Source organism: Drosophila subpulchrella, chromosome 3L, assembly GCF_014743375.2.
Source record: "Drosophila subpulchrella strain 33 F10 #4 breed RU33 chromosome 3L, RU_Dsub_v1.1 Primary Assembly, whole genome shotgun sequence".
NCBI classification, from domain to species: Eukaryota; Metazoa; Arthropoda; class Insecta; order Diptera; family Drosophilidae; genus Drosophila; species Drosophila subpulchrella.
This window is the reverse complement of record NC_050612.1, coordinates 19,053,613-19,065,328: the sequence shown is the minus strand read 5'-3', so window position 1 is coordinate 19,065,328 and position 11,716 is coordinate 19,053,613. Positions and strand designations below refer to the sequence as shown.

Genomic DNA, 11,716 nt, shown 5'->3' with positions numbered 1-11,716 from the left:
AAATGAATATGTTATGTAAGGTATTCCCAACTTCCCAGGTTCAAAAGAAGTTCCCTTTGGTGGGAGTTTGTGAACTTTTATTTAACAGAGAAATTTGGACCTGTCCTTACATTTACATTGGCTTAATAAGTGGTTATTATTTTATACCAAATTGTCTTTCTGATATTTAAGTATTAAATATTAGGTTTAGTATCCGTAAAATATATAACATATGTCCTAACCAACTGACGCGTCACAAATTTTTAACTTAATAAAGTTTGTTTCAATACCGTAATAACATATTTCTATAAAAAAAAAATCATTATTATATTAGGGGTTTTAGAGGGTGGCGCCACCTAGTGAGATTTTACTGTAAAAGGTTTTCGACTTTCCTAAGTGGAGAAATATTGGGATTTTGTATTAAAGCCTGGACTTACACCAGGTTTAAAGTCTCAGAATTTACATTTCTTGATTTAAAGCTTCCAGCGTTGCCACTAGCAAATTAAAAATATCCTGCTGCCAGACCGAAAAATAAGAGGTTTGTGCTACCAGATCGGGAAGATTTTGGATCTGGTTAAGAACTTTTTCCCCAATTTCGCACATATTTTCGCAATTTTTTTTTTTATCGCAACATGTGTGTTGTTTCTGTGTTGGTTTTGTACCTAAGGTCAGAAAGTGTATATAGTTTTTAAATAAATAAATTAACATTTTTCTGAGTCGTTTAATTCAGATGGTTTTTTTTTTGGCATAAATTATTTTTTACGCTGTATAGCATCTTTGCCGCATTTTCCCGACTGGTTTCTCACCATTTGTCGTTAAACGACCGAGTTTTTGAGGTCGATATGATATATTTTTGCTCTTGCAAACGTTCTATCTGGATATCCTCCTGTTGATTCTCCTGCTGGAGACCTTTGATCTTCAGCGATTCGGCTTTCAGGAGGGATGTCAGCTGGCTGTGCGGAATGTGCACCTCGCCGTGGTACATATAGAGCATTATGGCGCGAAGTTCCGTGTACCTGACGTCCTTGACCATTCAGATGGGGTGTTTGTCGTACTGTTCCTGCAGAAGGGCCTGTGATGGATGCTCCCATTTTCCCAGAAATGTAATATACTCACCGCAAAGTAGGGACTGAATCCCGCACCAGTTTGAGGGCCTTGATATACTTTCCTTCGGCGGCGACGGTGCAATCGGCCAGGGATCCGATCTCCAGCAGGTTTTTAAACACCCCGACCAAAGTGGCCTGGTGGTTTTTGCAACTCAGGCACAGCTGATGATCCATTTCAAGGTAGCCTCTAGTATGTTGCACAGGTAATCTGAAAAGTGCACCACGAACATTACCGTCTGATCTACAGTACTAAGATAGAGATGTATACCTTTTCCTGTAATTTATTGAACGCTGTCCGTTTCCAATACCGCCCTATTACCGGTTGTAAATAAATATTGAAAAACAAGAAAGACCGCTGAATGCCGCAGTGTGACCAGACAAATATTTCAAAATCGTACCAAACTGGACCAGGGGCGCCAACTTTTTGAAAGATAATTAAATATTAGGGGTATCCCGTAAAAATATCAACGGTGGCCGTTTGGGGCTTGTTAATTAAAAAATAAATTAATAAACGTAACAATATTACATTTATTTTGGTAAAATTAAAAAGGATACAAAATTCTACACGTTCTACACGTTTACATTTAGTATAAGATGCTCGATATAAAGTAACAAAAAACTAGAAATAAAGACCAGTAAAAAGAAAATGTTGGCTTCATTGGTCTTAATTTTGGAATTTAGCCGGGCGATGTGGTCCTCATTCTCTTTCAGATCGTCATCACGTTCCTGGACTTTATTTCTTATTTCAAAAAGTTCATCGTCCATGTCTTTAACTGCACATTTATATTTGGAAATTTCGGAATTCAGTTCTTTAATATTTTTCTTATATTGATTATTTGAGTCTACAAGGCCGGATCTTTCTTTTTCTTTAATTAAGGCCTGACTCTTGCTCAAATCAAGTGCATTTTTCAGCTCCGAAATTTGACTTTGAAGTTGCTTTTCACCTAAATCTTTGGTTTGATTAGTTAAATCGAGCGACAAGTTTAAAGTCTTTATCAAACCATCCTTATAATTAGACTTTTCTTTTTCACTTGACAAATGAATTTCTGAAATTGTCAACTTCACATCCAGATCATTTATTTTGGTGTTGTTCCTTCTAATAGTCTTTCTTAGTACTTGCACTATCTTTTGTTGATCGCTAGCCATATCTTCGGTATCCGAATCGCTGCTGAGCTGCAAAAAAAAGTATGTGATCTCAATACTCCAGTGCAGTGGTGCCCACTGGCCTGTCTCGCGAGTCGGGGAGTCCCCTGCCGGCGCTCTGCCACGACTTTGCTTACACACACAAATTCAAGTCTTACATTTCCTTGCCTTTGTGTGTGCACCACTGCTCTAGCGGAATAACATTATATTTACCGAACTGTTTTCAGTGGTTAAATCTTCCTCTGAAGTCGGAGGATTCTGCGACAGTTTGTGTAAGTTGTCAGATTTCATGGCGATTAATTTATCAGTGGACAGTTTCTTGAATTCCCAGATGCACTTATAAATGGTATTAAATGCTCCAATATATTAACAGCACAGGTGGTTCTTCATCATCGAGTGTGGCCAGACTTTATCCACATAAGGTATATAAAATAATAGGGGGGTTCTTGATTAAATAAAAAATTCGAGTTTTAAATATTTTATGTACATGTATTTGATTGTAAAAACGTAGGAGGGGGCTGTTTTTAATTTTAAAGTTGTAAAAATATGTATAACTTTTTTAATTTGCACTTGATTTTATAAGCAAATGTAGGCTTGCAAGTTCATCTAAATTTTTTGGTAAAATAATCAATTTTAAAATTTGGGAATGAACTTTTTTTGTGATTAAATTTTATATAGGAATTAAAATTTGTTGCAAACGCATTTGTTCCCATTCCGATATATGTAGATACATACATTTATATAGTCTAGGTTATGATACAAAACATTTTATTCTTATTTGAGTGTTATTAAATTTTTATAAGTTTTGGTCTAAAAATAAGTATATAAATTTACGGTTTTGGCCTGATTAGCATTTTACACGATTTCAAAGAACATCTCTTCCCCAAATTCCAACGGCCCCACCAAATTCCATCCCAGGTGTCCAACTGAACTTTAGATCCACAGTATTTTCCGTTTAAATTGCTGAAAAAGTAAGAAACGTTGATCATATTATTGCACTATATGTATATTCAAATCAAGATTTTTTAAAAAATCGTCGAGAAGAAATCATTGTTTGATTAGAAAAGTAAACAAACCAATGCATGTAATTTCCTACCTTAAATAAATAATCAAAAGGTAGTTTAACAATTTCCAAAAAATTTCTTAGTAACAGTATATATACTTTTAGACACTCTTAAAACAAGTACGTACCAATCATTGTTACCCCACCATTTGGTACTGGGACGAAAACCAAAAGTACAATCCTCAATGCTTGCTTTGTTTATATGACTCCGCAAAGCATCGCCCGCATTTCCTGAGTATTTACCAAGGGACATCAATTTGTACCTTTCACTTGGGCCTCCAACAATGAAGTTATCATATCGTGCAAAAGCGGTAACATTGTCAAAGTCGACTAGGTGGATATACAATTCGAATCTACGATTTGTCGTCATCCTATGCAATTTTTCGAGGCCAAGCCAGAATTCCCCGCCCAAGTCTCCACAGCCGTTGACTAATTGTTTAATAATGTCCGCATCGAAGCTTCCATCGATTCGACGTTGAATGACCATCCAACCAGCACCGGCTGAAGGAATATCTTCAAAAACTGCTGCAAAGGGTTCGAAATCAGGAAGCGTTACCAACTTCATTGAGGGCACTTTAGAAGAGTTAAGAAATACGTGCGATTCACTTGTGTCCTCAGCATCTAGGGTATACGCAGCCAATTTCTTTTCCATTTCCAATAGTTTGTCGTCCTTCTCCTGAACCATACCCTCCAACTTCATAATTTTGAGTTTCGATTCGTCTATTTTGAATTCAAGCCTGGCGATCTGTGCTTCTTTTTCTCTTAGGTTATTTTCATATTTCTGTGTTTTGTCAATCAACTCGACAAGTTCATCGCTCTTCTCTTTCAATTTTCCAATTTCCGAATTTAACTCATTATTTTTCTTTTTATGCTGAGAGTTGGAGTCCACTGATCCGGATGATTCCTTATCGTCGTTGTCCTTCATTGAAGTACTACTCTTGCTCAAATCAAGAGTGTTTTGTAATTCCACGATTTGGCTTTGCATTTTCTGTATGCTCAAGTCTTTCGTTTGATTGACTAATTCGATCGACATTTGTAAGGTCTTAATGAAGTTATCTTTATCTTTTATACAACTTTCAAGTAAATTGACCTTCTCCTTTTGGGCTTTGAAATGGATTTCAACCTCTGCCAACTTTCGCTCCAGATCAGAGATTTTCCGTTCATTTTTTCCTTTAGTTTTCCGAAGTCCCTGAGCGCTTGTCCCAACAAACTCCATATCAGAATCACTGCTGTGCTGAAATATAATGCCGCATACAAAAATTGCATCGAACTAAGTATGTATGTGCATTGTTACTTACCGAAATGTTCTCTGTGCTTGAGTTTCCGGAACATGGCTCTTTCGACAAGTTGTTCATGCTATCGGGCTTCATGCTCAATTGCTTAGCATTCAAAATGTCCAAAATAATATTGTTAATGCTCAATTTGCATATATAATTGCAAGTGAAAAGCGACTGTGTACAAAATCACAAATTGTCAGCAATGAAAATACATATGTCTTTATCTTCTGGTGTGCCCAGCTATTCATTATAGCGATAGTGATTTTCGACTGACAAGGCCAACTTATATTTAGGGTATTCCCAAGAATTAATCACATTCACGATTACTAATCAACCTTTTGAAGTTGTTCCTTGAAAAATGGGGTCCAACAATTTTAATATCCCGGTTCAATATATATATATACTGTTTTTTAAATTTAATCACCATTTCATGTTTTATTATTTATGTAAAATTAGGAATATTTTTAAGCTTCCTATTAACCAATAAATGCATACTATTCGGTCTTCCGTCTGGAAGAGCTGTAAGACCACTGAGATTTCTCGAGTCCCTGCCAAACCAACCTACATATTTTAAAACCATAGTACGAGGTTCAATTCCGATTCCCAAGATTAAAAACACTTTCAATATTTCCAACATTTTCATAACCTTTTATTATTGTTATACTTTTACGCACATTAACATACCCGTCATATGAAAATGTTTGACAAAATATAGCTTTGTAGGGTTGATCTTTAATAATCGCTTAACGCACTACCACACAAAACAAAAATCAGAGCTCAATCGTTAAGTGTTAACAGTTTACGCATATTTATTTTTATGTATTGGGAACATCCAGAGAAATCAATATATAAAAAAAATATTATGTTTTTGTATGAAGCCCTTAATTTCTACTGTTGAAATTTATAATTCAATTTCTGTAGCCATCTCCAAATATTATTCAAGGTCATCGATACTTGCATTTCCAGATGAACACTCTATAATTTTGGCACCATCAAGCTGCTGCCCAGAACTTTGCCCCAAAGTGATTGGCCCATCGTTACCCTCGGCCGCCCGATTCCCGAACTCCTGCATTTTGACGATCAGCATCGCGAATACTTGAGCTGGAAGGGAGGATTGCAGCACCTGCAGCAGACGAGCCGGCTGGCCACACACCACGATGGCATTAGCCAAGTGCTCCACGCCAGTCTCGAAATCTCCACGGGCGATCAGGGTCTCGCCCAGCTGGATTTCTTGTAGGAAATATCTGAAAAAATTGGAAGACATCATCAGTTGGGGAACGACCTTTTTCAATTGCACAGAATGATATATGAATTTTATATCCCGATCGATTTCAATTTTATGGAGACAGAGGTCTTCTTATTGGCAAATTTTGACATCTTACTTGATCACATCTAAAGTTATTAAAACATATCTATCTGACGTACGCGATTACATTTGGTATATTAACATGTACAAGCTGCCGTAACTATTATTATTTAAATATTAAAAATCACAAATGAAGATTTACTTTAGGTTGTTACTAAAAAAAATTATTTTAAATTTTTATTTCAAAGATCTTTGGTAAGACTTACTATCGAAAATCAGTTTTATGCGTTTTTTATTTATAAAAACTGGGTTGTGGTAAGGTTTTAAAACAATTTTTTGGTGCACATCTCCACATTTCATTTCACTTTTCTCCCAAATTAGGGGGGTTTACTTCCAAAATCCTTATGTTCCATATTTAAATGTAATGGCGGAGGTGTTTACAAAATGTACGTGTAATAACTTTGGCTGAAACTTTCGCAACTGTCATTAACTATGTGCACCATGACCTAGGTTGGATACAGCCCCCCAGTTAATTTCTAAGGCATCCCCGATTACAGCGTTCAGTCGGACGGACATGGATAGATCGACTAGGCAAGTGATCCTCATCATTAACTTACGTAAATACTACGGTGGGTCGCTTAAAGGCTTATTTTTCATCAGTGGTGGGGGAGGGGCCAAATGTCACTTTAGTCCATAAGTTTGTTTGCCAACATAGCTTAGAATCCTTTAAAGTTTTCGTTTCCCAATACAAATTTTATGCACCCCAACCGACCCACCCTAATGTATGTATACATCTGTACATACATGTGTACATCGATTTCGTTGGAAAAACATGGACGTGCGTGTATGAATGGAGCTGTAACGAATCGGCACCACTACACGTGCCGCATTATATAATATAGTTTCCATCGGGGAATCCTACCTTTCAATGGCTTCATGGTCGTTCAGGTTTGGAATACCAGGCTTGGCAGTGCCGCTTTTCCGGTTGCGACGGCGACCTAAAACGTGATGAAACGTTAAGTTTCTTTCATAATTTACTTGGCCCTCTTAATTCTTACGCTCACGGACTTTCTTCTTGTACTCGGGATCATTGCGGCGCTTCTTGTCGAAATAGATGCAGTATCCAATGAACAGAGTGCCAGCCACTCCCGCTGCAATGCCAATTGCAGTTTTGTTCATTTCAATCATTATTATCTCGCCTTCAACTATTTTATTTTACATTTAGTAGTGCAGTGTGACTGTGGACTTGTCAATCAATAATCCCGTCCGGAAATATACTTTAAATACCATTTCAGCTTTGTAAATATACCAAAAATATACTATTAAATAAATAATTTTAAAACAATAAAATAGTTTATCATAGCTCATTTAGATGTTGAACTTATAAATCTATAAATATGGAAAACATTGATATTTATATATTTTTATTTTTATTTCAATATAAGAATTGGTTGGAATCGATTTTGCAAGATGTTCTCGCTAATACGGAACTGTGTTAACTAAGAGATAATTTAATTATTATCATTAATATTTGCATTTATAAATTAGTCTTGGGACATTCCACATAGTTCAATTTACCATCCGTTCAATAAAGGTTTTTCCCTTCCGAAAATTTCCCACATATAGCCTTTTCCCACTGAATAGATCCGTTTGAAACAGTTGGGATTTTTGTCAATTGTGAAACCCGAATTCGGAAAAACACATCCACCATCCACTAACAGCTAAAGGAAACTGCTGTTCCTCATCACAACATAAACAATGGTGGGCTTCAACTAGGCGAAACTGTTTGTTTTAGATCCTGCTCTTACTTTCTGAATTTAGAAAGAATATTATTTAGATGGCTGAATGTGGAAATGCCGAACCTACCAAATCCACTCTCTCCATTCTTAGTAAGCCTCTAACTTTTAACTTTTAATCTTGCAAACAAATAAACAAATCAAAAGCCTTCTTTCATTTATTGCAAAATTGCACATTACAGGAGACTATTTCCAAAGCCTCTAGATTGTTAAAGTACCTGAAAGTGTCTGAAAATTTATTTTGTACGGAGCAGCTGATAAAATGCTGACCATATAAGAATTTGGCATTTCAACAGCTTTACCTAAGCTCTACTCTTTCTGCCAAAAAACGTAAAATTTTTTTTTAAGAGTAATCCCATTTTTAATAATCAATAAAAAATTAATAAAACCTAAACAAATAATCTGAATGGCTTTTAGTCCATACAGTTCAATCTATTGCTTTCAGCTTCGTAAAAATTCAATCAGCGTTCTTTACTTTCACCCAAGAACATCTAACTGACGCAGAACCATGATGATTTCCAAAAGCTAAATTGATAAGTTCCAAACTGAGAGTGTGTGTTTGGGCCCAAGAGTATGGATATGTGTATATACACGCATATATAAGAGCCTATATGTTTGTATTCTGTAAATATTCATTTCTCTTTAATAAATAAGTGTTAGTGGCTCGTTGTTAGGTTCCCTATTGAACAATTCTTTCACTTAACCCGGGAGCACTCAATCGACAGTAACAGTAACCATGCGGAGCTTGTGGCTAAATACGTTGACCAAGCAAAGTAAGAAAAAATAGTATTTAAACTTTTACTGAAACTGAAGGGTACCGATCTAGGTTTATATAGGTTGAGTACAAAGAGGTACTCCACTAACAATGAGCCCAAGGAACCCGTGGTAAAAACTAAATCGATACCTGGCCCCAAATCACTTGAGCTAAAAAAGCAACTGGATTCTGTTCAGGTGAGTTTTCTTTTCCGTTATCAAGAGTACAGCTACAAATAATACTTTACAAGCTCATATGTTCTTCATTTATCTTTAATTTCGACATCGGACCATATGTCCCACTTTAAGATAACTTTTTAGACAACCCAAAGTGCCTTATTCTTATATACGCAATTTATTTATTAAAACGAATTGCTTTTGTATAGGCCACCGGAACCATCCAATTTTTTGCTGATTACGAAAAGTCAATTGGAAATTACATCTACGATGTTGATGGAAATATTTTACTAGATGTCTACACTCAAATCTCATCAGTTCCCTTGGGTTACAATCATCCGCGACTTTACAATGTTTTTAACAATGAGCAAAACGTGAAGAGTACGTAATCATCTTTATTACAAAATCATATACTTTTTATACTGTTATATACAGTGTCACAACTGAAAATCTACGTTTGACTCTTTTCAGCTTTGATTAATAGACCAGCCCTTGGTGTCTTCCCTGGAAAAGAATGGCCAGAAAAGCTCCATTCAGTTCTTTTAAACATTGCACCGAAAGGACTTAACAAAATCACAACGATGATGTGTGGTTCGTGTTCAAATGAAAACGCATATAAGAGCATCTTTATCTGGTAAGATTTCGAAAACATCTTGAAACAAGTATAGGAATTTATATAGTTAGCTGTAAAGTAAGATATATACAAGGGTGGTCAAAAGTATTTTCACAAAAAAAAAGTTAAATATATTCATAATTTGAACTTACATCTTGTTAACTTTGGCATCAATGGAAAGGTAATTTAAATGCCGTTTGAATGATACAATACATTTCTTAACACATTCAGTACTTATTGAAAAGGACGAATTTGTGTGAAAATGTCCTTTTTGAACTTTTTTCCTCGACTTGAAAACTTAAATTTTTTGATGCAAAAAGTTTCTTCAAACAAAAATAATAGTAACTGCAAAAAGAATTTTTCAAAAATCATTTTGCTTATATTTTTTATGATTTTTTAAAGGTGACAATGTCGGAAAAAATTTGTATGAAAAAGAGAAAAATATGGCTAAAATGCATGTTTCTAAGCATTTTCAAAAAATCATAAAAAATATAAGCAAAATGATTTTTGAAAAATTCTTTTTGCAGTTACAATTATTTTTGTTTGAAGAAACTTTTTGCATCAAAAAATTTAAGTTTTCAAGTCGAGGAAAAAAGTTCAAAAAGGACATTTTCACACAAATTCGTCCTTTTCAATAAGTACTGAATGTGTTAAGAAATGTATTGTATCATTCAAACGGCATTTAAATTACCTTTCCATTGATGCCAAAGTTAACAAGATGTAAGTTCAAATTATGAATATATTTAACTTTTTTTTTGTGAAAATACTTTTGACCACCCTTGTAGATAAGTAACCATAGATATTATATTATAACATTCAATAATGTTATTATGGTTTTTTTATTTTTTCCCTATAGGTACCAAAACAAACTTCGCGGTAACTCACCCCTTACCGAGGAGGAGAAGAACTCTTGCATGATTAACATTCCACCAGGAGCTCCAAAACTAAGTATTCTCTCATTCAAGGGAGCTTTCCACGGGCGTACTCTAGGTGCCCTCTCCACTACGCACTCAAAGTATATTCATAAGCTGGATGTTCCTTCTTTCGATTGGCCTATTGCCTCGTTTCCGGAATACAAGTATCCTTTGGACGAAAATGTAGCGCACAACAAGAAGGAGGACGAAAAGTGCCTTAGCGAAGTACAGGATCTTATTCAGCAATACGCGAGCAAGAATCCTGTAGCCGGAATTGTGGTGGAGCCCATTCAAAGTGAGGGAGGTGACAACGAAGCATCGCCCGAATTCTTCAGGAGTCTTCAGGCTATTTGCAAGAAGAACGGCATCGCCCTCTTGATCGATGAAGTCCAAACCGGCGGAGGCAGCACTGGAAAATTCTGGGCCCATGAGCACTTCAACTTGGAGAGTCCCCCAGATGTCGTGACCTTCAGCAAGAAGCTGCAGTTGGGCGGTTACTTCCACAACGATGACTTCATTCCTAATGAGCCGTATAGAATTTTCAACACCTGGATGGGCGACCCGGGAAAAGTCCTGCTCTTGGAGGAAGTTGTGAAAGTAATTCAGGAAGACAAGCTTTTGGCCAATGTTGATGTGGCCGGAAAGGTTTTGAAGAATGGATTGCTAAGCTTGGAGAAGGAATTTCCACATATCTTGAACTCTACACGCGGTCGTGGAACATTTTTGGCAATTAATTGCACCAACACCAAAGTGCGTGATCAAATAATTGGCGCACTGAAGTTACATGGCATCCAAACCGGCGGTTGCGGGGATATTTCCATTAGATTCCGCCCAGCTTTGATATTTAAGGAATATCATGCAAACATCGTCCTGGACCGCTTCCGCAAAGTTCTTCAAACTATTTAAGAAAATGATATAGAAACCCAAAGATGATTGTGCTCTGAAAATTGCAAGTGCATGCAATTTATATATGTTACCAAAATGAATAATAAAATGAAATTATTTTATCCATCTGTTAATTCTGGTGTTTTTTATTATTGACTGCGAAAAAAAAGGCCAGGAAAGTTAATTTTATTTTTTATTTATGAGCAAGAGATAAAAACATCAGGCACGATTTCATTAGTATGCCAAATTCAAAGCCTCCCTACGATAAAAGTAAGATAAAGCCACTAAAATATAGTTATTAGCTAGTACAGTTAAGTGATGCAGATAAGGTAATCTTATCTTGGTGAGGGAAAGCAAACAAAAATCGAGATATTTTTTTAAAAGGTTTAGTGAAATGTTTAATTGCGTTCAGATCATATTTAACGAGGATAACAAATGAATAAAAAATATATTTTGCAAGTTTAAATTAAGCACTCCGATGGTAAAAATCTCACCGTGGTCGGCAGTCTGCGTAGTACGGAGAGTACGAACGATTAAATTCAATTAATCTTTCATGCTTTTCAAATGCGCATTGCGCAAAAAAGTATGCATCACTTATTTTGTAAGGATTTCCAAGGTCCTTGAATAAGTTTTGTTTAAAAAATTCTTATTTTAAAATGAGCTAGTTTGATATAAGTTAAGCGGTGCTTCTTTTTTTATTTATA

At 35.7% G+C, this 11,716-nt stretch overlaps 5 protein-coding genes across 7 annotated transcripts; 1 reads left to right on the top strand and 4 right to left on the bottom strand.

Moving 5' to 3' along the window:
* Positions 1-311: 311 nt before the first annotated feature.
* Positions 312-1,445, bottom strand: LOC119554536 (longitudinals lacking protein, isoforms H/M/V-like). Of its 2 annotated transcripts, none has more exons than XM_037865490.1 (3): positions 1,354-1,445; positions 1,096-1,293; positions 312-1,039 (listed from the first exon to the last, which is right to left on the bottom strand). In XM_037865490.1, the coding sequence occupies exons 2-3, from the start codon at positions 1,257-1,259 to the stop codon at positions 973-975; spliced, it is 231 nt and encodes a 76-aa protein (XP_037721418.1). In that variant the 5' UTR covers positions 1,260-1,293; positions 1,354-1,445; the 3' UTR covers positions 312-972. The 2 variants fall into 2 exon arrangements, with proteins under 2 accessions (XP_037721418.1, XP_037721419.1); XM_037865491.1 differs by having other exon boundaries at positions 312-1,033.
* A 148-nt stretch (positions 1,446-1,593) lies between these two features.
* Positions 1,594-2,596, bottom strand: LOC119553745 (spindle pole body protein pcp1-like). The gene is made up of 2 exons (XM_037864344.1): positions 2,442-2,596; positions 1,594-2,258 (listed from the first exon to the last, which is right to left on the bottom strand). The coding sequence occupies exons 1-2, from the start codon at positions 2,517-2,519 to the stop codon at positions 1,656-1,658; spliced, it is 681 nt and encodes a 226-aa protein (XP_037720272.1). The 5' UTR covers positions 2,520-2,596; the 3' UTR covers positions 1,594-1,655.
* A 383-nt stretch (positions 2,597-2,979) lies between these two features.
* Positions 2,980-4,794, bottom strand: LOC119555077 (fibrinogen-like protein 1). 2 transcript variants are annotated; one of them, XM_037866289.1, is made up of 3 exons: positions 4,590-4,794; positions 3,420-4,525; positions 2,980-3,191 (listed from the first exon to the last, which is right to left on the bottom strand). In XM_037866289.1, exons 1-3 carry the CDS (start codon positions 4,659-4,661, stop codon positions 3,059-3,061), a joined length of 1,311 nt encoding a protein of 436 aa, XP_037722217.1. In that variant the 5' UTR covers positions 4,662-4,794; the 3' UTR covers positions 2,980-3,058. The 2 variants fall into 2 exon arrangements, with proteins under 2 accessions (XP_037722217.1, XP_037722218.1); XM_037866290.1 differs by having other exon boundaries at positions 3,420-4,520; positions 4,590-4,729.
* Positions 4,795-5,352: 558 nt separating this feature from the next.
* On the bottom strand, positions 5,353-7,128 carry LOC119553249 (mitochondrial import receptor subunit TOM20 homolog). The gene is made up of 3 exons (XM_037863526.1): positions 6,933-7,128; positions 6,797-6,872; positions 5,353-5,812 (listed from the first exon to the last, which is right to left on the bottom strand). The coding sequence occupies exons 1-3, from the start codon at positions 7,060-7,062 to the stop codon at positions 5,503-5,505; spliced, it is 516 nt and encodes a 171-aa protein (XP_037719454.1). The 5' UTR covers positions 7,063-7,128; the 3' UTR covers positions 5,353-5,502.
* A 1,154-nt stretch (positions 7,129-8,282) lies between these two features.
* LOC119554844 (4-aminobutyrate aminotransferase, mitochondrial) lies at positions 8,283-11,146 on the top strand. Its single transcript, XM_037865920.1, has 5 exons — positions 8,283-8,443; positions 8,497-8,621; positions 8,810-8,981; positions 9,072-9,234; positions 10,070-11,146. The coding sequence occupies exons 1-5, from the start codon at positions 8,407-8,409 to the stop codon at positions 11,031-11,033; spliced, it is 1,461 nt and encodes a 486-aa protein (XP_037721848.1). The 5' UTR covers positions 8,283-8,406; the 3' UTR covers positions 11,034-11,146.
* Positions 11,147-11,716: the final 570 nt, after the last annotated feature.

Coding starts and splice junctions, on each gene's coding strand:
- LOC119554844 (XM_037865920.1), top strand. CDS start 8,407: ATGCGGAGCTTGTGGCTAAATACGTTGACCAAGCAAA. Junction 8,622..8,809: donor AGCAACTGGATTCTGTTCAG/GTGAGTTTTCTT, acceptor GCTTTTGTATAG/GCCACCGGAACCATCCAATT. Junction 8,982..9,071: donor CAATGAGCAAAACGTGAAGA/GTACGTAATCAT, acceptor GACTCTTTTCAG/CTTTGATTAATAGACCAGCC.
- LOC119553249 (XM_037863526.1), bottom strand. CDS start 7,062: ATGATTGAAATGAACAAAACTGCAATTGGCATTGCAGCGGGAGTGGCT. Junction 6,873..6,932: donor CAAGAAGAAAGTCCGTGAGC/GTAAGAATTAAG, acceptor ATCACGTTTTAG/GTCGCCGTCGCAACCGGAAA. Junction 5,813..6,796: donor GACCATGAAGCCATTGAAAG/GTAGGATTCCCC, acceptor CAATTTTTTCAG/ATATTTCCTACAAGAAATCC.
- LOC119554536 (XM_037865490.1), bottom strand. CDS start 1,259: ATGGATCATCAGCTGTGCCTGAGTTGCAAAAACCACCAGGCCACTTTG. Junction 1,040..1,095: donor GATTCAGTCCCTACTTTGCG/GTGAGTATATTA, acceptor GCCCTTCTGCAG/GAACAGTACGACAAACACCC.
- LOC119553745 (XM_037864344.1), bottom strand. CDS start 2,519: ATGAAATCTGACAACTTACACAAACTGTCGCAGAATCCTCCGACTTCA. Junction 2,259..2,441: donor TAACCACTGAAAACAGTTCG/GTAAATATAATG, acceptor TTTTTTTTGCAG/CTCAGCAGCGATTCGGATAC.
- LOC119555077 (XM_037866289.1), bottom strand. CDS start 4,661: ATGAAGCCCGATAGCATGAACAACTTGTCGAAAGAGCCATGTTCCGGA. Junction 4,526..4,589: donor CAAGCACAGAGAACATTTCG/GTAAGTAACAAT, acceptor ATTATATTTCAG/CACAGCAGTGATTCTGATAT. Junction 3,192..3,419: donor TGGTGGGGTAACAATGATTG/GTACGTACTTGT, acceptor TTACTTTTTCAG/CAATTTAAACGGAAAATACT.